The 25087-nt window shown below is 45.0% G+C and overlaps 2 protein-coding genes across 3 annotated transcripts in view; one reads left to right on the forward strand and one right to left on the reverse strand.

Annotated features, from left to right (window-relative positions):
- MERTK (MER proto-oncogene, tyrosine kinase) overlaps positions 1–8712 on the reverse strand; it is a 104119-nt gene extending 95407 nt beyond the window's left edge. Inside the window, exon 1 of the mRNA XM_012742808.3 lies at positions 8517–8712. Within this exon, the coding sequence (XP_012598262.2) occupies positions 8517–8577 (61 nt within the window). The 5' untranslated portion in view covers positions 8578–8712. The remainder of the gene's footprint in view (positions 1–8516) is intronic.
- A 15068-nt stretch (positions 8713–23780) lies between these two features.
- The window catches only part of ANAPC1 (anaphase promoting complex subunit 1), a 100402-nt gene continuing 99095 nt past the window's right edge, over positions 23781–25087 (forward strand). For both annotated transcript variants that reach the window (XM_012742806.2, XM_012742807.2), the window contains exon 1: positions 23781–24029. The gene's annotated coding sequence lies outside the window, so the exon portion shown is untranslated. The remainder of the gene's footprint in view (positions 24030–25087) is intronic.

Raw genomic sequence — 25087 nt, forward strand, 5'->3', positions numbered from 1 at the left:
GGACAGACTTAGCTGGTATGAGACTGTTTGTCCTCTGTCCCTCCAGTTCTTTTCTGTTTGAAATGCAAATAAAATGCCTGGAGGTGCAGCATCCATTTTGAGACAATGAGTTCTAAAACCATACACTAAAGATGTCAGAGTAAAGAGTCACGATGTTCATCATGGACTCACTGGCCCAACCCCGGTCCAGTGTTCGGCTACCCTCAGACTGCTTCTTACATGGGAAAAATTCTCCCTTTTTGGTTAGGCCACTGGAGTAAGTTTTTTCTGTTATATGCAGCCAAATGTAAACCCAAACTGACATGGTGCAAAACAACACTATAAGAGTGTTACCAACATAATCATGTGTGGTGTGGTCAAAGGATAAAGAGATGCATGGGAATTAAAACACCCAATGTGGGGTAGTGGTTTTCTCAGGGAGGGAAGCAGGGGAGGAGACTAGAGAGGAACAATGGGGGACTTCAGCTGTATTGCTGTCTGACTTCTTACGCTGAGTGGTGAATATACAGTTGAGTTTCATTACCTGCTATATCCTATTGTGTATCCTAAATATAACAAGATTTCAGTATAAAGAATAAAGAGTAGGTAAGAAAGAAAAAATGTAATGGTAAAAAGAGAAAGTTAGGCCTTTCTATTTACTAGCTGGCCGCCTGACTAGCTGCACTCTTCTTCCACTTACAGGTCTTAAAATCATAAGGGCAATTGGCTTGAGGAATCATTCAGCTCCCAGTTCTCTCCCTGGTCCAGGACTTGCCACCTTCCTTAGATAAGCGTAACTATCCCACCCTCCAAGCCCAAGGTGATACAAAACGCTCCTGGGAAGGGGGTATAAGGAGAGACTCCCCACCCTTCCCCAAGAATCAGACATCAAACACACTGGACCAGTGAAGCATAATGAGAGATGTGGCACAAAATAAACACAAGGGCAGGGCAGCACCCGAAAAAGTCAAGTCCACAGTTCCTGATGGGGCCTGGGCATCTGCATTTTGAGAAAACTTCCTAGGTGATTCTAAAGCACACCTCCTGTGGAGAACCTCCACCAGGAATAGTTGACTTTCTCCTTATCCCTCCAGCCAAAATACATAGGAGCATTGCATTCTATAGGGTTTTTTGTTTGTTTTTTATTTTTTGAGACAGAGTCTCACTTTGTTGCCCAGGCTAGAGTGAGTGCCGTGGCGTCAGCCTAGCTCACAGCAACCTCAAACTCCTGGGCTCAAGCAATCCTCCTGCCTCAGCCTCCCGAGTAGCTGGACTACAGGCATGTGCCACCATGCCCGGCTAATTTTTTCTCTATATATTAGTTGGCCAATTAATTTCTTCCTATTTATAGTAGAAACGGGGTCTCACTCTTGCTCAGGTTAGTTTCGAACTCCTGAACTCAAACGATCCGCCCACCTCGGCCTCCCAGAGAGCTAGGATTACAGGCGTGAGCCACCGTGCCCGGCCCATTCTATAGTTTTTAACACGAAATATTTTTAAATTTTCAAACATAAAATTACATCATAATATTGAACGAATAGACGACTTTTTAAAATGACATCATCAGCCCCTGTCTGAAGATTCTGCTGTTTCCCCTGGGACGGACATGTCCCACTCCATCCACTCTAGAAACCCAAGAGTTCCAAGAGTCCATGTTTCCAGCAGATTTGATGGGAAGAGGCCATATTTGTTTGGGGAGGTCCAGTATTCTCAGAAATATACCTTTGGATTTTCAGGCTATTCTATTGCCTCAGATAGAGCTGGAGGGGGTACTTCATGGAGGCACAGCCAGCCCAGGTGGCAGAGAATGGCAGCTGCCAACAGGAGAGAATCCACTGGCATGACTCATTTTTTAAGAAACACACTGCATGGCCTCTGTCCCTGTTACTAGGCTGATGCCAAAGGATGTTCACACCCAGAGTCAAGCACAGGGTTGCGGGGCTCAAACTCAAGCTAAGACCCTGTGCCCAGAACTGTCCTGTGAGAATCTGTCCCTCTGCACCTCTTCCCTTCAGGTAGAATCTTTTTTCTGCCCAGAGGGGCCCCAGAATCACCTATCTGCTCTCCCATTTGACAGGTGGGGATTTGGAATTTCAGAAAGATGAGACACCATACTCCAGGAGCCCCGGCAAGTTTGTATCAAAACTGGGATGAGAACTTACATCTTTGGACTCCCAAAGTGGTTATTTTTTTTTAACTAATGGTAAGTCTAAAAAGCTTCCCTTTTTTTCTTTGCTCCAAAACTTTCAAAGAATATTGTTTTCATCAACAAATCTTCAAATCAAGTGCCAGAACTGCAAAAAGGCTTAAAGGCTAGCTTCACTTCCTGCGCGGAGGCAGCCTGCCATTAACTGCAGCGAGTAGAAAACCAGCCCCAGACACCACAGCACTTCGGAGGCCATGAATATTTATCACCTCCCTGAGAATTCCCTAAGTAGTGCAGTGACAGAAAACAACCCCAGTAAGTTTGAATCTCCGTTCTAATATTCTCCACTAAGACAGCTTGTTCTTACTTGTGAAAATGATCGTTTCCAAAACCCATAATGAAGCCGGTCTAGTATCGGTAGCTTTAATGAGAAGGCCCTAAGGCTTAAAATCACAAAACAATCCCTTCTCCAAAATAAACAAGGCTTTCCTTTGTGTATCTAATGAGAGGAGAGGCCACAGCTAAGGCAAATTCTAAGATGTTTACTGCCTCTGAATGCTGAGGTAACTGGAGCCCCAGAGAGAAAGCAGATTACACAAAAAAGGGATCTGTCAGAAAGCATTTGGCTGACTAAAGGCCAACCTGAGACCTACGTCCTGAGGATGGTCCCCCCTCCTCCAGTGAGCTAGGGCAGGACACTAACGCTGTGACAATTGGATCTTGCTTAGAAGGCACTGAGAAATATGTGGAAGGCACTGACTGAGGACTCGGAGAAACACCTAAGCATAAAATGGGATCCCACAAAAACCCACGCATGGAGCTTACAAAATGAAATGGGTTTTCTCCAAGCATAACTCTTTCAAATGTTCTCAGCTTTCAGTGTAAAACTTCTCACATGTGATCTTGGTCTAGACATAAAGCCAACATCTGTTCTCTCTCTTTCTACCCCTCTGCCCCTGCTCCCACCCTGCCACCTGCAAGACTCACGGAAAATCCATTTACCGTAGAGCGAAAGCAGCACGGACAGCTGAAGAAATAGGCAAGAGGGGTGAAATAGAATGCTTTAGAGTTGAGTGTGGGTTTCTCAACAAAATGTTCAAGGCATACTCATCTTTTCTTCCCTTATCACTTTAAAACACAGGGACCCGAGGAGGTGACCTGGAGACAGCAGCCCAGGGCTTTACACACGGGCCATGTCCTGGGATCCTGCCACCTGACAGGGGCCCAGAGCGTGTAGAAATGACGGGGTGCTGCAGGGTCTCCCAAAGCTGGGGACGACCTGGGCCCTCCCTGGCTGGGGTTAGGCATCTCCCAACCAGTTCCACAGCCATGGTTCTGACAAAGAAAACCAGGGCCTCAGAGGAGGAAAGTGGTGCTGGCAGGTACGCTCAGTATTCTTCTCCAAACAGGGCCTGCAGATCCCAGTGGAATTCTCCACCCCTGCCAGGCTGCATTTTCAGCATTTTAGCTGGAGGCAGGAGGCTGTCGGGAACACAGAAGGGGTGAAGAGGGAGTTTAACTCTGGGCAGGGTTAGCTAATGCCCACAGCAGGAGCAGGGGAGTAATCTGGGCTTCCCCCCAGGGGACCTGAGGGCTGGCTCACCCAGGCCACCATGCAGGAAGCATCAGGATCCAGAAGTGCACCTGGGGCTCATGCCCTTTCCGTTTCCTACAAGGCCACCCTGCACACACATACATACCCATGCATGTATACAAAATTTGCACTAAGAACCAAAGCCCATTTTCTCTGTGCTGCAGCCAAAGGACTTCATTTGGAAACCCTAGTTTAAGCTGGTAAAAAGGAAAGGAATTATCTGGACGTTCACACTCAAAAACCCCAACACAAAACAAATACAAAAACAAAATAAAAACCACACCCACTTTGGAATAGAGTTATGTGGGAAAAGCTGAGCAGGAATTGGACTTCATTTTTATACCTTCCTGAGAGGCACATGACAGGAAGCTATTTCTGTTCTATGTCAAATCTGAGTGCTCCAAGTGAAGGTAGGGGGAGGGGAAGAGGAGTGGCGGTCAGTAACTGCCTCATCCAAGAACTGCTTAGTCCTGTGTGGGTGTTGCTAGCAGAACTACTAAGAAACAAAATCCTAGAGCAAAGGACTTCAGCACTCCAGGGTGGATGAACCCACAGCCCCTTCACCAAAGCATTATGAACAATGAAGGGTGAACCACAGTTCTGCCCTCATATTTAAGTAGTAAGTTAGGATGTATTTCCCTCTCCCAACACCCTTTGTCTAGGAAAAACAATTACCCCAAAATTCAAATTCAGGAGAATGAAGGGGAATCATTGGTAATATTGGCTAATATTTTTTGAGCACTTACTACGTGCCATTGGCTCCCTTCATCCTCCCAATAGTTGTATGAAATAGAGTCCCACCGTACCAATAAGGAACTAGAGGTCCTAAGAGTTACCCGCCACCCCCAAAGCCCCTAGAGACTTTCATTCCAGTCCCCAGATGCATACATGGCAAATCCTCTCTTAAAGTTTTTCTAATAACCTCCTGCCGAGACACATACCAACCCAGAACCATGTGCTTTGGGTTAAGATTTAACTATTGACAATGGGCCAAAGCCAAGAGCACTTGGGGCAATCTGTCTCTGGGCAAGGAGCTGCTAAAACTGTGTTTTTAACATGAAAAACCGCGTTTTGACTTTTTTTTCTAGTTGGAATAGTTAGGAGAATACAAAATATGTTTGGGGTTAATATAGCCCAAAAATCTATCTTCTTCTAATTTACTAACTTCTCCAGTAATGAAATCATGTTGGCATCACAGTGAAATAGAAGACTGTTTTCTATCATTCAAGCTCCAAGCACAAGGGCATGGGAGCTCCAGCAACTCTGTTTCTGGAAAATCCAGTAAGAAGGGAGAAGTGTGAGGAGTGCTGGGTGAGACACAGGGGCTTGGTACTCTCCTCCTATCTTCAGATAGTCACCGAGCACCAGAATGGGCCACGCACTGTGCTAGCAGTGAACAAGACAGCAGCCCTGCCGCTGGGAGCCTGCCTTGCAATGAGGGGACAGTGGAGGAAAATGAGTAAAGAAAAAGTGAATCAGAACTCATCAGGTAGTGATAAGCATTACCAGGAAATTAAACTGACTGGAGAGTGGGGTGTGTGTGTGACTTTGGCTGGGGATGGGGGTAAGGGAAGACCTCTCACGGAGAACATCTGAGCTGAAAGCCAAACAATTAAGGAGCCAACATGCTGAGATCGTGGGGGAAATATTCCAGCCAGAGGGAAGAACAATTGCAAAAGCTGCTCAAGCACCAGAGAGAAGGCTCAGGTGGCTGGAGTATTGGGAACAAGAGGCAAGTGACTGGAAATGCACAAAAGAGGGAGGAGGGTGCCCTGCGAGTCTTTGCAAACTCTGGTAAAGAATGCAAAGCTATTGGAGGATTTTCATCAAGGGGAAAACACAATCAGATTCATTTCCCAAATTCTCTTTCTGGCTATTACGTGAGAATAATTGGCTGTTCTGCACGTGTGTTCAAGGTCCCACCTCAGCTCTCCTACCTGGCAGCATGCTCCCAGTGCATGGGCATCAAAAGATTCAACCTTTTCATTACCAATGCTGACTAGTAACTCACTGGTCCTTCTCCCAAGATTGTCTGGAAATTCTTTCAAAAAATAAGATTTAAAAACATAATTATTGTTAATTTAAAAAATAATTTGTGTTCCACTCAGAATTTTAAGAAAATGGGTCGGAATAACTGTTTAAGAATTATTTATTTCTAAAACAGGCACTGCTTACTTCAAAACGGCATTTGAGGTCATTGTAATAAAGCAACATTCCCATAAGCAACAGGACAACTTAAAGTTTTCTTTGGGAATATGTTTACAATCTACTGGAATACATGCTACCGTATCATTTTGGGAGAGAAATATTAACATTAAAGAATTTTAAAAGCCCAGTTTGCTCTAAGGATTGAGTTTAGCTCACACACAGCCTCATCATGAGCTAAAACCTCATAACATCTTCATTTTAATCTACTTTTACATTTCTCTCCCTCCCTCCTCTCCCTGGTCCTCTGGAGAGCCACCATCTGCCTCATTTTGCTGCTCAATGGCACCCCCATCAGAGACTGAGCAGAAAGGAAGGATTGGAAAGCCTTGAAATGCCCCTGGTTTGGCAGTTCTAAGTTTTGTGTGTGCATGCCTTTGTGAGGTGGTGTTTGTGCAAGTGTTGGGAGGGAGGGGATGGGGGGAATTCCTGGGTTAAAGTGATGCTTAAATTTTAATTATTTATCCGTTCATTCTTCTACAGTGTAGAGTCTACACACATGTATTCATTCTCTCTCTCTTTCTCTCCCTCCCTTCCTCCCTCCTGTGGCCAGTAAAACACTCAGACCCACAATGTGCAATATGAAAATCTTAAAAATAGAAGAAGAGTCTAATTTCCATTTTTAATCTCTTCCTACAGCACTCTTTCTTCTGCTCTAATTCTGCTAGTGAGAATCCCATTCTTTAAGCTTTTCTCAAGGTAAGATGTAGCACTGTCAAACATCTCATAGGTAAGGTTCAAAACAAAAAGCAAAAGGTAGAAGAAAAATTAGAGAAACATTTCATTCTTCCTGCTGGGCGGATTCTAAAGGCTTTTTATGATTATTTGACTAAAGCTCACTGTCACCGTCAAAAGTTTTTTTTATTACAGCTTTTAAACACTTAGAAAAACAAAAATGCTCTAATTTTTAAATATCTTACACAAAAACTATTGTTCCCATTACTTTCTCTACAATTTTCACCATATTCACTACCTCCAAGATTATGCATGGCCAGCCCTCACTAGTACCAAAATATAACAAATTTTCAGCAGATTATAAAAAAGGGATTTGGCAGAAATGCTGAGGATTTTTGAGGGTTTGGTTGGGGGAGGGTGGAGAACAGAACTGCTTTAGTTCTTTGCTTGGTTTTGGCTCTTGATGTTTGTTTCAAATTGCTATGTTGCCCCAAATCATAAATTGCTTATGTAATTTAATGTGCAAAAAGTGGGTGCATGCATTGTTTTAGAATTTTTCATTTGAGCAACTGAGCTTTCAAAGGAAAATCTCGAAGAAAAAACTTTTAAGTAAGTTACTTGACTATAAACTGAACTTTCCAGGTATTTCCCCCCAAAATCTTTGACTATAATAGCTGAAAGCTAGTCAAGCACATTCATGACCAAAAGAGACAAAAACCACATACTGAATAGAAAAGGAACCCTTTTAGCTAAGAGAAAATAGCCGGGATGTGTTTATTTAGCTTTTTTTTCTTTTGGGTAAAGCCTGGTAAGTTTCTTCCAGCTTCCTTAAGAAGTGCATCAGTGGCAGCCCAGGCCGGGTGGCTCAGCCTGTAATCCTAGCACTCTGGGAGGCCGAGGCGGGCGGATTGCTCGAGATCTGGAGTTCGAAACCAGCCTGAGCAAGAGCGAGACCCCATCTCTACTATAAATAGAAAGAAATTAATTGGCCAACTAATACATATATAGAAATTAGCCGGGGATGGTGGCACATGCCTGTAGTCCCAGCTACTGGGAGGCTGAGGCAGGAGGACTGCCTGAAGCCCAGGAGTTTGAGGTTGCTGTGAGCTAGGCTGACACCATGGCACTCACTCTAGCCTGGGCAACAAAGCAAGAAGTGCATCAGTGCTCAAATTCGAAATCTGTTCATCATTCACCCCCTCCCCCAGCGAGCTGTTGATGCAGAATAGAACCTGCCTTACTCGCCTCCATTTATCCATCGAGTACCTTCTATTAAAATGCCGGTAACATTTGGCTAAACTGAGATAAACCCAAACGTGAGATTCCGTTCTGCCACAATAGAGGTGAAAAGAATGCTCCCGTTTCTCCTGGCCGTCCTGCAAAGGGATGGTAACATGGCCCATCCGGGCCCAGCGGGGCTGGACGCCGGCCTGGCATGGGTCGACCGCCGCACCCGACTGCGACTCCAACTTCTGCAGCCTGTTGGTTCGCCCCGCTCCGGACCCTCGGGAGACAGGATCTGCGGCCCCCAGAACTCTCGCCAGAGAGTGGCCCAACCACGCACCTCTGTCTAGAGGAAAGTTCCCGGCGGCGCATTCCAGACCAGACCTGCTACCTACGTTCCTCTCGGCCAAAAACTTCGGGACGTGCTTCTTGCCCGGCCGAGCTAGATTTCCTCCTCTGCGGTGAAGGGGAGCCCTCAGTGCCCACCCCTGCCCGGCTCCACCGGGACGCGCACCCACGACCCAGCCTGGGTGCGCTCTGGAACCCGAGGGGCCGCGGTCAGCGGATAGGTGGGTTCCCTTGCACCTCCGACCCTGGCACCGCGGGGGCGGGGTGTTTGCAGACTTGCCCAGCAGCTGGGAGCGCTCCCTCCTCCGACCCCCTCCCCGCCTGGCCCCCGCGGATCGCACTCACCTCTACTCCAGAGTGCAGGGAGGAAGAGCCCCAGCAGTAGCGGCGGCGGGGCCGCCCCCATCCCGGGGCCGCAGATCTGGAAATTCTCTCCAGACGGACGGACGAACGGACAGAGGGACGTCCCGAACCTGCCCTGTCGCCCGCCGAGTGCGCCGGCGAAGCGCCACAGTCCGGGCGGCCAGGGCAGTAAGCGCCGGAGTGGCTGAGCCGAGCCGCGGGCGGGAGGCGCCGAGGGCTGGAAGGGGCGGGCCGGGGGCCGACCCGGGCTGGGGCGGAGAGACGCGCAGGGGCCGAGTCTGGGTGGACTCCAGCAGGTCCGGGTGGGAGGGGGCGGGAGGAGGGGCGAAAAGGGGAAAGGGAGGGGGCTGGGCAGGGGGCGGGGAGGCGCGGGCCACCCGCTGAAGCTGGGCCGACCGGGAGGGTGGAGAGGAAGGGGACCCGGCTGACCGAGCCCGGAGGGAGTTGGAGACAAGTAAAGGGAAGGGGCGTGCCGGCGAGTGTAGACAGCACTGGCCGCAGGGCGGGCCGATGTCCCACACGTGTAGGTGGGAAGGAGAAAAGGTGGAAGAGCAGTGGAGGCCGCCCGAGGCAGCCCCGGGATCCAAGAGGAGAGTCCAGAGGCGCCCCGCAATCCGGGCTTGGCGGACAGAAAACCCAGGCTGCAATGCTCCCGGAGGTCAGGGCCGCGGCAGCAGCGCTCCCTGCCGAGCGCCGCATCCGTTCTGCTCCCTGCGAGCGCCTCCCGGGTACCGGCTGCAGGTGCGGGACCCGGCGCTGGCGAAGGGGAGCTCACCGTCTCCGGGGGAGGGGTTCCTGGAGAAGAACTCTTCACCGTGTCCCCGTGAACAGTCAAAGAGAGGTGACGCTCTCGGAGGGAGACTCACGTCAGTACCACAGCTCAGAGCAGGCGTGGAAAGAGGCAGTGTGGCGGTGATGAAGTGTGGAGAGTCCCAGAGAGCCTAGCAGAGAAAGTGAATCAAAACAGGAATGTAAACCACTTTTACTAATAACGGCAACAATAACTCAAACGTATACATACATACCTACTTAAAGGAAACATTCTAAATATATGATAATGCTTTGACAACATAACATGAGCCAGATCACAGATCGCAGCCCTCCTCTGCTCAAAACTCCCCAAACTCTTCAGTGACTCCTGCTTTCTCTCTGATAGGAGCCAAAGTCTTGCCTGGACTACCCGGTCCTAGTGACCTGACCCCCTTTCCTCTCTGGCCTCATCTCCTGACTCCACTTTCATATTTCTCTTGTCAAGCAGTCCCTTGACCCCTAGGCTAGCTGGCTAGCTGGCCACCAGCCCAGATGGATTTGGACAGGATATTACTTACACTGGCAGCAAAAACAAAATCGGCATGGTGTCAGCTCCATGTGTCCCGAGTCCTACAGAATGGCACGAAACCAGGGGCCCAGATAAACAGACAGCATGAGCCCAGCTGCTGAGCAGCCAACTCTAAACTGTAGCCAAGCAGGTTTAAAGATTTCTCAGGAGTCTTCCACTGCACCCTTTGGGGGGCCAGGGATAGGAGATGGTGGGAAGGAGATGGAAAGTCCTGCAGTCAACTGGAACTTTGGAGAAAGAGGAGAAAGGACCTTGCAGCAGTCTCCCACAAGGGAGGGATATGAAACCACCTCCCAATGGCTCCTCACCAGGCTTGCCTACCCCTGTTCTCGGAGGACTCAATCACAGGGCAGTCTAATAAAACTTGGGTTCGACTGTGGTCATGCCTTGCCTACCTGGCCTCTGTAGAGATGGGCAAGATTGCCAGGGCATCTCAGCAGAGCTGCTCTGCAGTTTCCTTGCTGTTGCTCACATACACCAGGCACTCTTCCTCCAAGGAGTTTTGCACTGACTGTTCCCTCTGCCTGAAATGCTCTTCCCTGAGACACATACTTCCCAGTTGACTTTCCTCTTTTAGTCTTTGCTCAAACCTCACTTTCTTAATGAGGCCTGCCTTGTATTACACAACACTATCCTAGTTATCCATTGTTCTGTGACATTCTACCCCAAACATAGTGAGAATAAAACATCAGCCATTTTATTAGCTTCCTGGATCCTGTGTATCAGAGGTTTGGACAGAGCACAGGGGAGATAGTTTGTCTCTGCTCCTTGACCTCAGCCTGGGACCTTAGGCTCCAATGGATGGGGATTAGAATCTTCTAAAGCAAGGGTCAACAATACTACAGCCGATGGGCGTATGGCCTGTTTTTGCAAATAAGCATTACTGGAACACAGCCATTCATATTGAGTAGTTGCAACAGAGATTGTGCGGCCCACAGAGCTATTAATATATAATCTGGCTTTTTAGAGTAAAGCTTGGCTAACCCCTGCCTTAAAGACTCATTCTCTTACCCACCTGCACTGGGATGACTTAGGAACTGCAGATCGGAGCATCTGAACGAGGCTTCTCCATGGTGGCCTTGGTGTAGTTGGAAGTCTTGCATAGCAGCTTGGGGCTCCAAGAGTGAGCATTCCAATGAACAAGGGGGAAGCTTCATGGCCTTTTATTACCGAGCCTGAGAGGTCACATAGCTTCCCTTTACCATACTTTCTTGGTGGAAGTAGTCACAACTCCACCCTCATGGAGAGGAGCTGTGGCCCCCAACCTCTTGATGATAGAAGTGTCTAAGAATTTACAGCTCTGTTTTAAAACCTCTACAAATACCAAAACTTAGCTACAATGTGGCATATCAGCTCCTCTACAGTATTAATTTTGTACTTGCCATACATCTAAATGGCATTGCAATTTAATGACTTAATTATGAGCCATGATCAAAATATATGCAGGGAAATGTGAACAAAAAATAAACAAAAAACCCAGAGTCCTATTATACAGTTACTTCTGAGTGTACATTTGTGCAGCTTCAACAAGAACCAGTCACCTGGAACCCATACTCCAGTGCCTACTGTGTCTCCTGTATCAGCTAAGGCTCCGTGTTATGAGTAGGAGCCCTAGTGTTTATTACCTTATAAAAAGAGAGAATGTCAAACCTTTTGCAGCAGTGTTCATCCAGGGGCTAGGGAAGAATACCCTCACTGATGTAAGTGTGGAAGGGCTGTAACCAAAATAAAGTGGCACTGTGGTCACAATCGAGCATGTTCAGCATGTGACAGGACTTGAGACTTCCAATTGAAGGCATGTGCCAGACCACACATGAAATATTGTAAAGACTCAGTCCCTAATGACCCCACTCACACCTTGTTCCTCTTTGTGCTCCTACCCCTGCCCTCTACCCTCTTCAGCCTTGTCTGCAGCTATGGGCTATAATTTATTTTCCCCCTCCTGCCTCTAGTCTAGCATGTGGACCCACAATTCACCTCCATCAGAGAGCCACTATCCCATGGACCCAAGTGCCAGTCAATGCCTGCTCCACCCTGGCTCTCACCCACCCAGCATCTATACCATGGCCCTCAAGTAATAGCATCCTGGTTTTCCCTGGAGAATCATGCCTCTCATACTCACATTCCCTCCTGTCCTGGAGCCTGGATACAGAGTTCTTGCTGACTTAAGGCCATTCTCTTTCCCTCCTCTCTAAAGTCTCTGGCTTTGACTCTTATGTCATCAGACTATTCCAGCCTTGCTTGCTGCAACCCTCTACAGACTCCTGGGTCTCTCCCTCTCACTGTTTGAAGATTTCAGTCCCTGCATCACGGTCACTCCCTTCACACTATCCCTGTCATGATTCTTGGTAGTTTCAGTACCATATAAATAACACTTCAACACCACAGCTTCTAAGGCCCTGACTTCTTGTCCTCCATTAAGTGTGCTGAGCAGTATGCTGGAAATGTAAATGCCAAATTCTTGAACTTTGCTGGGGAAATGGGAAGATGCCCATAAGATAGTCAACCCAGAAAGCCAAAAATCTTAAGGAAGTACAAGCGTCTTGCAGTTTCTTGGACAACATAAATAGTGCATGGAAGAGGCCCCATTCAACGTGCCGAACAATATACTGGGAGTATAGGTGTATACCCTTTGCGGGACCATGTTGTAGATAATGTAATGCAGTCAAAACATTGACTCAAACACAAGTGTACAAGTGCAGTTGTCTGACTGTTGGAGGGAGTTAAATAGGATTCCACTGCTAAAGAAGACTCACCAGGTCCAACATCTATAGTTTGTTATAGGAGGAAGATACAATATGTCAAAAATAGTAAAGTAAGAATATATGTCTCAAAGGCTAGTCATGGTAAGGGGTCCGGAGAGGCCAGATGCAAGGTACACTGTCCTCCCTTCTGTAAGGAATGTGGCTGGTTGAACTTTTTCTCTTGGATCAGGAAGCAAATGCATGGAATACCTTGGAACTGTGGAGCCCCAAATGGAGGCTCAGATGGGGATTTTACATTTTTCTGGCCACATAGGCATATTCCTAAGGCATTCCTAAGCCAGGCTCTACAGCAAAGTCCTGTGGGGGGGGGGTGGCTCCCTGAGACCAGGTGTAAATCATCTATCTCACTGTTTTCAGTAAGCATTTCTGACAATCTGGTACAAATCTCCCAGAACCTCCTCAGACCCAGAGTTAAAAAGCAATATCATTAATCAGTATGCTTCATGCCCTTCACCAGAGGTCAGTGCCGTGCTGGAATTTTAGCAAAACAGCTCTGGCTAATTCCAGCCTGGAATTAACCCTCACAGCGCGATAGCTTTTTTGTTTTTTTAGCTCCCTTTCCTGGGCTGGAGTGCAGTGGCATGACCGTAGCTCACTGCTGCCTCCAGCTCCTGGGCTCAAGCTATCCCACCTCAGCCTCCTGAGTAGCTGGGACTACAGGCATGAGCCACTGTGCCTGGCACAATAGCTTTTATAGTTATTGCAAATGGAAATGGTATAAAATGAGATGGTATATGTTTTCACTGTGCTAAAAAATACAGTGGAAGTTCCACTGTCTGGCACTTGCAGTCTGTTCTGGAGCTGAGAGTTCTGGTATAGTATTAATACTTCATTCAGCATGCTCAACCACGTATTGGAAGGCCAAGTGCCCGGTTCTTGAAATTGTTGGGGTGTGATGGTGAAGTATGTAGGACATTTCGTTTCAGGTGCTGAACAACAGAGTGGAAATAATAGTATCTAGCTCATATAATTTGTATATGTGGGATGGGGAAGCAAAGTCAGATTGTGTGTTTAAAAGGCTCAAAGCACCACAATCAACCATATGTGAGAAATTTAAGTTTTGGAGCATGTAAGAGACTGTATACGGAGAGGTGAACAATAAACTGGAGGGATCAGTGTCTAGCCCTTGCAGCTTTTGGAAACCTGATATAGTGTAGGTAAGACACTCCTTTCACTATGCTGAACAACATCTAGGATGTGAAATATCTAAACATTAGACTTCACGGGGGCACTGAAATGGTGCTTAGAAGGGTCTCAAGTCAGCATAAAACCATACTGAAAGTCCCCATGTCCAGCACTTAAAGATTGGAGGAAATTTATGAATGACTTGCTAAAAAAAAAAAAAAAAAAAAAGACTGGAGGAAATTGAGAGTGTGGATGTAGGAGACTCCATTCAGCATGTTAAAGAACATACCCGAAACACAGAAGTCTAGGTTTTGTAGTTTATTGGGAAATTGAATTTATAGTTTATTGGAAAATGGCACTTGATGCTTGTGAGTAACTCCATTTAGCTTCCTGAACAAAAATACTAGTAATCTAAGCGCTTTGCCTTTATATTAATGCTTCTAGGGGAATTGAGGTGGTACATGCAAAAGGACTCCATCCGACTTGCCAAAACCATCTTCAAAATGAGTTTCTTGTCCTTATAGTTTGTTGGAGGAATGAAGAGGGTACCTATAAGAGATCCCATTTTCTGAACAGCATACTAAAATTAGAGGTCTGGCTCTTGTACTTTCTTGGCAATTATCTGATTATCAAATCAAAATTGATAATAATTTTTGATTGTCTATCTTGGGTACTGTGTTATTTCCTGGCATTCTCTATGGTATTTGTCTTGTTTGCTTGCTGCTAGGAATGCAATTATGTCAGAAGAAGAATGAAGAAAGAAGAAGAGGAAACAGAAGAGGAAGAGCAGGAGGAGAAAGTGTGTGTGTGTGTGTGTGTGTGTGTGTGTGTGTGTCTGTCGCTGGTGCACTGGTGAGTTTTTGAGTTCTGTATTTCCTTTGCACCCATGGCTGAAGTTGTAAAGACCAAACTTGTAGTTCATTTTGTGTACGTGAAAATTTGAAAAGAAAAAAAAAGAAGCCATTTCCCTTCCTCACTAGAGTGAGGTATAGTAATTAATCTTTTATAGGCTGGGTGTGGTGGCTCACGCCTGTAATCCTAGCACTCTGGGAGGCCCAGGCGGGAGGATTGCTCAAGGTCAGGAGTTTGAGACCAGCCTGAGCAAGAGTGAGACCCCGTCTCTACTATAAATAGAAAGAAATTAATTGGCCAACTAAAAATATATACAAAAAATTAGCCGGGCATGGTGGCACATGCCCATAGTCCCAGCTACTTAGGAGACTGAGGCAGTAGGATCACTTGAGCCCAGGAGCTTAAGGTTGCTGTGAGCTAGGCTGATGCCATGGCACTCACTCTAGCCTGGGCAACAAAGTGAGACTCTATCTCAAAAATAAAAAATTCTTTTACAATAGCTTGTCTATAACTGTGTATCTCTCCCTGTCTCTCATTTGGGGGGGATACATAAGTCACAAAAGTTTATCATTATATGTGCCATCTGAGGATGTCTTGTGTAGACACACAGATCTTTCTGATTCCTTTCATAAGGGGGAAGAAATGGGTACAAAGATTGGAGGAGGCTGGGCGTGGTAGTTCATGTCTTTAATCCTAGCACTCTGGGAGGCCGAGGCGGGTGGATCATTTGAGTTCAGGAGTTTTAAGACCAGCCTGAGCAAGAGAGAGACTCTGTCTCTACTAAAAAAAAATAGAAAGAAATTAGCTGGACAGCTACAAATAAACAAACAAACAAACTATATATATATATGTATATATATATATATATATATATATATATATATGGTGGCGCATGCCTCAGGAGGCTGAGGCAGGAGGATTGCTTGAGCCCAGGAGTTTGAGGTTGCTGTGAGCTAGGCTGACACCATGGCACTCTAGCCCGAGCAACAGAGCAAGACTCTGTCTCAAAAAATAAATAAATAAAATAAAATAAAATAATAAAGATTGGAGGAAATATTTTTTAGCTGGTTTTATATATTGTGGAGAACAAAGAAGAGACACTTTTAGGAGAGTTTTGTTTGGTTTGGATAACTGAATGGAGGTGGAACAATCAAATGAAGGAGCAGGGGATGATTGCTTCTGAGTCTTGAATCCTTCCGAAAAATCTGAAGGGTTCTGAGAACATGGTTTTCTCTTTTCTCCCAAAAGAAATTAGGGAGGTCCCCAAAATATCCACATGAGTTTGTTCAAGATGTGAGGGAGATCTCCATGTGCCAACAATAAAGTCTTATTAAATCTTAAAAACTGTGCCCCTAACATGAGCCACACTCTGCCTGGACAAGTACTAACTACAACAAAGGGCATGTAGCAGAATAGGGAGAATCCAGCTATTATCTGCTTTTGAGGGCCCTAGCTTGCCCTGGGGGTAATTCTGGAAGAAACATCAGAAGAGCTGCACTTGAGGACTGTACCACAGGTTCAGGCTTCCCGGTATAAACTGACATTGCCAGCACAGACTGCTGTCATCTGCAGTAAAGGACTGAGGCAGGATACACAGATTATCAGTCCAGAAGGAGACAGAAACATGAAGTTAGATTGTGTAACCCAGGAGCCACAAAAACCTGCTCTTGATATAATTATAGATTATATTGTATTTTTTTCTTTATCTCTAGCCACCAATTTAACTGTTATACCTGTTCAAACTTGAAGGAAGCATCCTTTAAATAATATCTTGTACAGACTGATCCTTCAGAGTTCAGAAAATGCCATCCCATGAAAGATCATAATGTAGATTATAAACTGATAAAGGAAAACATATAATAATGGTGTTATAATTAATGACATCTTGATTAGCCTTGTCTATAAAACCACTCAGGACAATGGTAATATTGGCTAAATATTATACATAGTGTCTTTACCCATTTCCCCTGTCATAACCACAAGGGTTTTTTTTTGCATAGCTTCGATAAGAATCTGTCCTCCTTTCCTACCAGGTTGTGACTGGCTTTTTTTGTTTAGTATGTTTTCAAAGTTCATCCATGTTGTACATGTACTTCATTCCCTTTTATAGCTGAATATACCATTATTATATTATATTCATATACCACATTATTTTTATCCATTCATCAATTGATGGGCATCTTTCTATCTTAGCTATCTGAATGAGGCAGCTATGCACATTAATGTAAAAGTGTTTATGTGAATATGTTTTCACTTCTCTTGGGTATATATCTAGGAATGGAATTGCTGGGTCATATGGCAACTGTGTTGAACTTTTTAAGAACCTGTCAAACTGTTTTACCAAGTGGCTGCATTGTTTTACATTCCAATTAGGAATGTACAAGTGTTCCAGTAATGCCACATCTTTATCAACATTTGTTATTCTTTTTTTTTTGGAGACAGGGTGACCCAGGCTGGAGAGAAGTGGCCCAATCATAGCTCACTCAAATTCCTGGGCTGGGCCGGGCTCGGTGGCTCACGCCTGTAATCATAGCACTATGGGAGGCTGAGGTGGGAGGATCCCAAGGTCAGGAGTGTGAAACCAGCCTGAGCAAGAGCAAGACACCGTCTCTACTATAAAAAGAAATTAATTGGCCAACTAATATATATAGAAAAAATTAGCTGGGCATGGTGGCACATGCTTGTAGTCCCAGCTACTCGGGAGGCTGAGGCAGCAGGATTACTTGAGCCCAGGAGTTTGAGGTTGCTGTGAGCTAGGCTGACGCCATGGTACTCACTATAGCCTGGGCAACAAAGCGAGACTCTGTCTCAAAAAAAAAAAAAAATTCCTGGGCAGAAGCTGTCCTTCTGCCTCAGCCTCTGGAGTAGCTGGGACTACAGGCGTGGACCACCACATCTGGCTAATTTTTACTATTTTTAGTAGAGACAGGGTCTCACTCTTGCTCAGGCTGATCTTCAATTCCTGACCTCAAACCATCCTCCTGCCTTGGCTTCCCAGAGTGCTAGGATTACAGGCATGAGCCACCATTCGCAGCCTCACTGTGGTTTTGGTTTACATTTCCTTAATGACTAATGCTGTTGATCATCTTTTGTTTTCTTGCTTTTTTTTTTTTCTTTCAGGAGTACAGGACCTCTCTTTTGTGAGGGATGAGGTTTCACTATATTCTCCAGGCTAGTCTTGAACTCCTGCCTCAGATTCTTGCATAGCTGGGATTACAAGTACCAGCCACTGCACCCAGCCATCTTTTCTTATGTGTTCTGGCCACTTGTATATCTTTGGTGAAATGTCTATTCAAATCCTTTGCTTGTTTTTAAATTGGGTTGTCTTTTTATGTTGTATTTAAGACTTCTTTACATAATCTGACAATAGACTCTTATCAGATTTGATTTGCAAGTATTTCCTCCCATTCCGTGAGTTATCTTTTCACTTCCTTGATAATGTCCTTGGCAGCACAAAATTTAAAATTTTTTATAAAGTTCAATTTATGAGTTTTCTTCTTTGGTTCCTTGTGCTTTAGGTGCCATATCTAAGAAATCACTGCCTAATCCAAGGTCAACAAAGATTTACACCTATAATTGTTTTATAGTTTTACTCTTACATTAAAGTCTCTTTTTCTTTTTTCATCTTAGAGTCTAATTCCAGAGAAACATTTAGGTCTTTGATCCATTTTAATTTTTGAATATGGCATGGCATATGGATCATGATTCATTTTTTCCCCTATGGATATCCAATACTGCAGCAGTTTTTTATTTTTTTATTTGTGATTTTAAAATTTATTTATTTTTTTGAGACAGAGTCTCGCTCTGTCACCCTGGGTAGAGTGTAGTAGCATCATCATAGCTCGCTGAAACCTCAAACTCCTGGGCTCAAGCCATCCTCCTGCCTCAGCCTCTGGAGTAGCTGGGACTATAGGTGCTTGCCTCAGACATCCAGTTAATTTTTCTATTTTTAGTAAAGACAGGGTCTCACTCTTGCTCAGGCTGGTGTGAACTCCTGAGCTCAAGCAATCCTCCTGCTGTGGCCACCCAGAGTGCTAGGATCACAGGTGTGAGCCACTGTGCTTGGCCTACTTTTATTTTTAAAAACTTTTATACATTAATTATTGAAAGACTCCTTTCCTCCATTCAATCCCTTTTGCAAGTTTTCTCTTTTTAAGAAAAAGCCAATTGGCCTCACCCCTTAAGTGAGGATTGCACATATTGTCTTCCTTCCAAAGAGTACAGTATGGGTAGGAGGGAAAAAGTAACATTGTAGTAGAGAAACCTAACAAACATCACCTCCACTGGGTGGTTAAGGCTAAGGTTAACAATGGTAAGTCATATTGCTGTTAGTATCCTTGATATCATGTGATGAAAATAATAGTTTACCTATATGGTCTTCCTTCCCAAAATCCATATCCCCAGTCTGATTATGAGAAAAACATCAGACAAATTCACCTTGAGGGATATCTACAAAATACCTAACAAGTATTCTTCAAAACTGTCACGGTCATCAAAAACAACAAGAGGAGACCAAGGAGACAAGATGACTAAATGTAACATTGTATACTGAGTGAGATCCTGGAACAGAAATAGGATTTTAGGTAAAGACTAATGAACTATAAATAAAGTATGGATTTTTTTTTTTTTTTTTTTTTGAGACAGTGTCTCACTTTGTTGCCCAGGCTAGAATGAATGCTATGGCATCAGCCTAGCTCCCAGCAACCTCAATCTCCTGGGCTCAAGTGATCCTACTGCCTCAGCCTCCTGAGTAGCTGGGACTACAGGCATGCGCCACTATGCCCAGCTAATTTTTTTTTTTGTATATATATTTTTAGTTGGTCAATTAATTTCTTTCTATTTTTAGTAGAGACGGGGTTTCGCTCAGGCTGATTTCGAACTCCTGAACTTGAGCAATCTGCCCGCCTCGGCCTCCCAGAGTGCTAGGATTACAGGCGTGAGCCACCACGCCCGGCCAAGTATGGATTTGAATTAATAACAATGTGTTGATATGGATTTATCAATTTAAAAAAATGCACCATACTAAAGAGAAATTGGGTGTAGGGTATATGGAAACTTTGAATTACCTTTGTAATTTTTCTGTAAATCTAAAAGTTTTTTTAAAAAGTTTATTTTAAAATATTAATTAGCTATATTTGTTTGTATTCCTCACTTTTTAACTGTTCCATGAGTCTATGTTTCTATCCTTTCTCCTATAACCCACTCTCTTGATTGCTATAGCTTAATAGCACCTCTTGGAATCAGTTGTATGAGGTCTCCAAGTTTGTTAGTTTCTTTACTGCACTGTTTCTGGTTTTCTTGGGAGTTAGTAAATGTCTTGGTTGGCTTGTATTTTTTCTCAGACCTACTAATTCAATCCTCTCTTCACTAGATTAAACATGCACTTAAGACAAACATTTCAATTTCATTTCATCTTCCCAATGAAGTCATTCCTAAAATCTTCTGTTTACTAGTTTTGGGACTGCTTTCTCTTAAATGGACTATTCATTTCCCCTAGACGTCCCCAAGCCCAAGGTTTCAGGAGGTAAGGGTTTGTTTAGATGTATCTTTTATCACTTCAAGTTAGGGTGACCAGAAGTTCCAGTTTGCCCAGGCTATCTCATTTTAAAACTGAAAATCTTTTGTCCTAGAAACCCCTGGTCTTCAGAAGACCTTGATGGTTGGTCACTCTACTTCAAATATAAACCCTAATCCTTATGCATGAGTTGACTTCAAGTTTGTGAATCAGCTATTGGAAAATTGAATAAATTCATAAAACATGATCATGTTATAGTTCATTAACTGTACTTATGGTTAACCACTTAACCATGTAAATGAACTGGTAGTGAACTCTTTATTTTTTTTCTTTTCCTTTGCCTTCTGACTTTTTGTTCCTATTTCTCCAACCCTATAAACATCAAGTATGATTTCAAGCCTATGAGAAGCAGCCTGTTTTGCATGTCTCTTCTTTGCAGTAATTAAATAAACAAAAACTTTCCTTTAATGAAAATCCTTTAGGTAGTTTCTGAGACTTTGAGATAGAGAATGAGGTGAGCTGGGGTTGGTTGGCCATAGCCCCTGTGCAGGCCTGCTGCAGAAGGGCTGCAGGACGCAGAAGGGAGGAAGAGCCAGGCACACACATCACTCTCTTGGCTAAAGTGGGTAGTTTAAGGCCTTAAAACCACTTATCAAACAGATGTTAGAGACTATAGTAGCTGCTTCTGCAATGGTCCCCAGTGATCCCTGCTTCCTTGTGTAATCCCTTCCCTTAGAGTGGGATTGATGTCTAACCCTCAACTAAGATATCATTTTTGTAATTAGATTATGTAAGATTGTACTCACTTCTTATTAGTGAGCTCTGTATTGCCTTCTTGGCTTGCATGCTTTAATTACGTTGGGGAACCCTGTGTAGCCAGTAATGTGGCCTCTAGTTGTTGAAGGCAGCTTCTAGCTGGTAACCAGAAAAATACTGAAGCCCTTAGTCCTATCACCACAAGAAACTAAATTCTGAACTCAGAAGCCGACCTTTCCCCAGTAGAGCCTCAGATAAGACCACAGCCCTAAGCAACACCTTGACTGTAGCTTTGTGAGGCCTAAAGCAGAAGACCCATCTAAGTCATGCCTGGACTTCTGACCCACAGAAATTATGACATAACAAATGTGTGTTATTTTAAGCCACAAAATTTGTGCTAATATTGTTATGAAGCAATAGCTACTACTGCAGAGACACATGTATTTTGTTACAGATTAAAAGTGAGAAGTAGGGATTTTATTCAATTTTTTTTTTGCATACCAATTATACTCGGGGAATTTGTCTACCAACTGGGGTAGGAATACCAACACATTTGTATCTGTATTTAAAATGCAATCTCAGGAGCTGTAAAGGTAATTCACTTGAATTACACACAGCAGATGTGTAGTATGTTGGTAGTCTGCAGGAGTCTATATTTGGACTTTGTGTTCTGATCCAAGTAGGTGCCTCACATGTCAGCAGAAGAGGATAGGAGGATGATGGAGATAACAGCAGCTATTTGTCTTTTCAAACTGGGTTTGTGGTTTGGACCCCCATGAGCAGAGTGGTTAAGGGGAAGAAGCAAAAGGGTTTCCTTCTTAAGAGATTTTGTCAGATCATGAGTTCAATCAGTGCTGTTAGTGACCTGGAGTGCTTCAGGGGGTAGAGGGACCCATGCTGCCACTCTGTTGTCCCCTGGAGGAATGACAATCTTTGGGAGTATTGGAGGGGAACTACCAGTGAAGACCTTGGTGTCCTCACTGAGGACCACATTAGCTAAGGTCACAGAGAGGCACTTTGGAGGGGGGGGTGAGAGATTTCTTTGAGCAGACAAGGGAATGTCCAGTACGGAGAGATGGGTGAAACCTTTCAGTGACTCTACTTCACAAACTGAAATTAGCAGTGTGAGACACTTTTTGTGGAGCGTGCTTTCCAAGTTCCCTAGAAAATATAGCTGAAGATAAGGGTGATGAGTGCACTGCTTTAGCTCAAGACAGAATGAAGGAAAGAGATAAGTCAGGGAAGGATAAGAAGTATTGTACTGGCTACTGCTTGACAAAAGGATGCCAGAAACTCAGCAAACTTGCATGGGTACCCACTCAGCCACACAGGGCATCTCCTGACACGTTGTGCAAAAAAACCACGTTTGCTCCCTACACTTTGGGGTTTATGCCCTTGGCTCCTTCAGAAGCCAGGTTCCACATCCAGTGGGGAGGCATTCATCTAAGTTTGGCAATGGCAGAAGGAACCAGAATTCCAGGGAGTGTGACAGTGGCCTGGCTGCACAGAGCAGCCAGAGGAGAGGGCCCAGACCTCTTGGTGGTCTGGCTAACAGGGCTGGTAGAACAGAGGCCCCCTGGAGTAGGCAGGCTATGGTGGCGGCTGAGGTGGGGCAAGAGGTGAGAGGTCTGGAGAATGGTGACACTGAGACTCTCTGGGAGAGGCATCTGAGGTATGTCCTAATGCAGATTCTCCCAGAAAGACCTGGTGGGGGAGGAAGGTGACTTTCGCATGGTGCCAGGACTCTGTGGGAAGAAACAGATAAAAGATAGGAACAGACTATGTGGGATTTGATTATTAATTTTACCTCATTCGAGCTGGGCTCGGTGGCATGTACTAGTAGTCCAGTTACTCAGGAGGCTGAGGCTAGAGGATCGCTTAAGCCCAGGAGTTTGAGGTCAGCCTGGGCAACATAACAAGACTTAGTCTCTAAAAACAAACAAATAAAAGAACCAAAACCAAAACCCTTACAACACAATTTAAAAAGACGAAAACCCAATTAAAAAAAATAAAACTTTAACCTCATTTGTATCCTCACGTCAGGGAATTCTGGGAATATTTTGGTTTTAGGTAAATGACTATAGTCAAAGGCAGGTCTACTCAAAGTTCTAAGAGATGCTCTTTCCAGCTGGACTGAAGCCTTCTGAGAAGGGGCACCCCAAAGGATGATGTTCCAAGAAACAAGAATGAACCAAGAACCCTTAAGTGCAAAATGTATATGAGGAATCCTAGTACTGTGTTAGTGAAGACGTAAAGTTGCAGCTAACTTTACAATCTTGGGTAAAGAAATGGATTGTATTTCTTAGGCAACAGGAGGCCTGTCAATATTTTTAGCCTAGAGATGCTACGCAATGGGAAATTAGAGCTCAAGGAAGAGTTCTAGTTCCCCAAAGTGTGATATTGCATAATTGAACCTACAGACAGGGACAGAGGGGTAAAGCTGGGACTCGCCTGGGGAAGTGTTTGTGAATCTCGGAAACTGCAAGCAACGTTTCTGTGAGGGCCTTCATACCGTTCGTCAATTTTCAAAGGGTTTGGACCCAAAGGTCACAGTGCACTGGCACACAGTGAAAATCAGCAGCCACCTGGCCCCCAGCCCCTAGCCTGGAGGCACACAACTCCCCGTGTTATGTTAACCAGGAGGCAGAAGCAAAACCAGCCAGAAAAACCTCCCTTATAGTTAGGCAGTTCAGGCTCCTAGCGACATAATCTGGAAGCCAAATTTGGACGCCATGAGGGTCCCATTGTAGAAACAGTCCTGCTTTGGTGATCCGTCCAGTCGTTAAGGATCTAAGCACCCTGCCATTTATGCCCCGCGAGTTCTTCCCGCAACTGCGCAGGCGCTAGGACCGCAGGGATGCCGCGCGCCTTTCGCGACGCCCCGCCCCGGCGCGAGGCAGGACGGGAAAGCCAAGATGGACGCGTCCACTTGAATGTCTTGCACACTTTCCTGCCATTAGCAGTCGCTCCCATTGTTGCTGCCCATTCTTCCTCCAGAATAGGGGAGGGAGAGGGGATGAGAAGCTGCCGCGACCGAGGAGACACTGTGACCGACCCCGCCGCTGCCCTCGGGCCTCTTCGGCCCTTGCGCCTCCGGGGAGCAGCCGGGGCTCGCCGCGCCTGACGCGTCCCGAGTTACACAGGTGCGGGCCGGGGTCCGCGGCGCCCGGTGTTGTGTCGAGCGCCCCGTGACTCTCGCATCCGACTCACGTCCGGTGACCCTGAGGGCTAGGAACCCGGGGGCGGCTCCTGAGCGTGTCCCGGGGCTGACAGGGCTCCTGGCCTGCGGGCTGTGTTGTGCTTCCTAGCTCTCTCCTTGCGGTTCTCTTTTCTGAGCGAAACTCGGCATCTCATGTGTGGCCTCAGCTTCTAGATTGGCCCCCCCAGACCTCCTGAGCGGGTTTTCTGAGGCCCAGTCTCTTAGTCTGTTGTTTACGCCGCCCGCAAAAGAGGCTGAGGAAGCTGTCTTTTTGTGGAGGCTCATCTCGGTCCCTAGTGTGTTTGCATTTGGGTCTCCTTTTTTTTTTTTGGCAGAGTAGGTTTTGTTTCTAGTATTTTCATTTATAGCATATCAGTTTAATATAGTGCTTTTATGTGTAGCTCTTACATTGTCCCTAACAAGTAAAAACATTTATGAAAGTTTGGGGCACTGTAAAAGTAGTAAATATGTGGCCTTAATCATTACAAAAAGATGCTGCACTGTGAAAATAATCTGTTCTCATTCTGTATTTTTCTCTCAAAGTTATGAGAAAACAACAGTACAAAATTGCACAACTAAAGTTGGATAAAGTCGCAAATTCTTTAATGTTTGTTATGCTTTTGGATAGAATATAGGAAGATCAGCTGCATTTTGTTGTTTTGTGAGGCACTTTTTTAGTTATGTCCCAAGTTCAAGTGTTCTCAATACTGATTTATTTCTAGCAGGAAGAAAAAAAAACTTGTGTTGTATTTGGTAACCTTGTAATAACCTCAGGAATAACGTTAATTCGCACCAAAATTCACAAGTCTAAGAGAGTAGTATAGGAATTATATAGACTTTGAGATGTTTGTGCAGCAAAGAAAACTGATGCCAAAAAGACTTCAGATGAGAAGTCTAAGTCAAATTGAATTGAACTCTATTAATCTTCAGTGCTGTTTCATTTCGAAGATTGTAATGCTGACATTGGATGTTTTGATTTCTGTGTTTGAGGATTCCCGCTTA

Source organism: Microcebus murinus, chromosome 3 (assembly GCF_040939455.1).
Source record: "Microcebus murinus isolate Inina chromosome 3, M.murinus_Inina_mat1.0, whole genome shotgun sequence".
NCBI classification, from domain to species: domain Eukaryota; kingdom Metazoa; phylum Chordata; class Mammalia; order Primates; family Cheirogaleidae; genus Microcebus; species Microcebus murinus.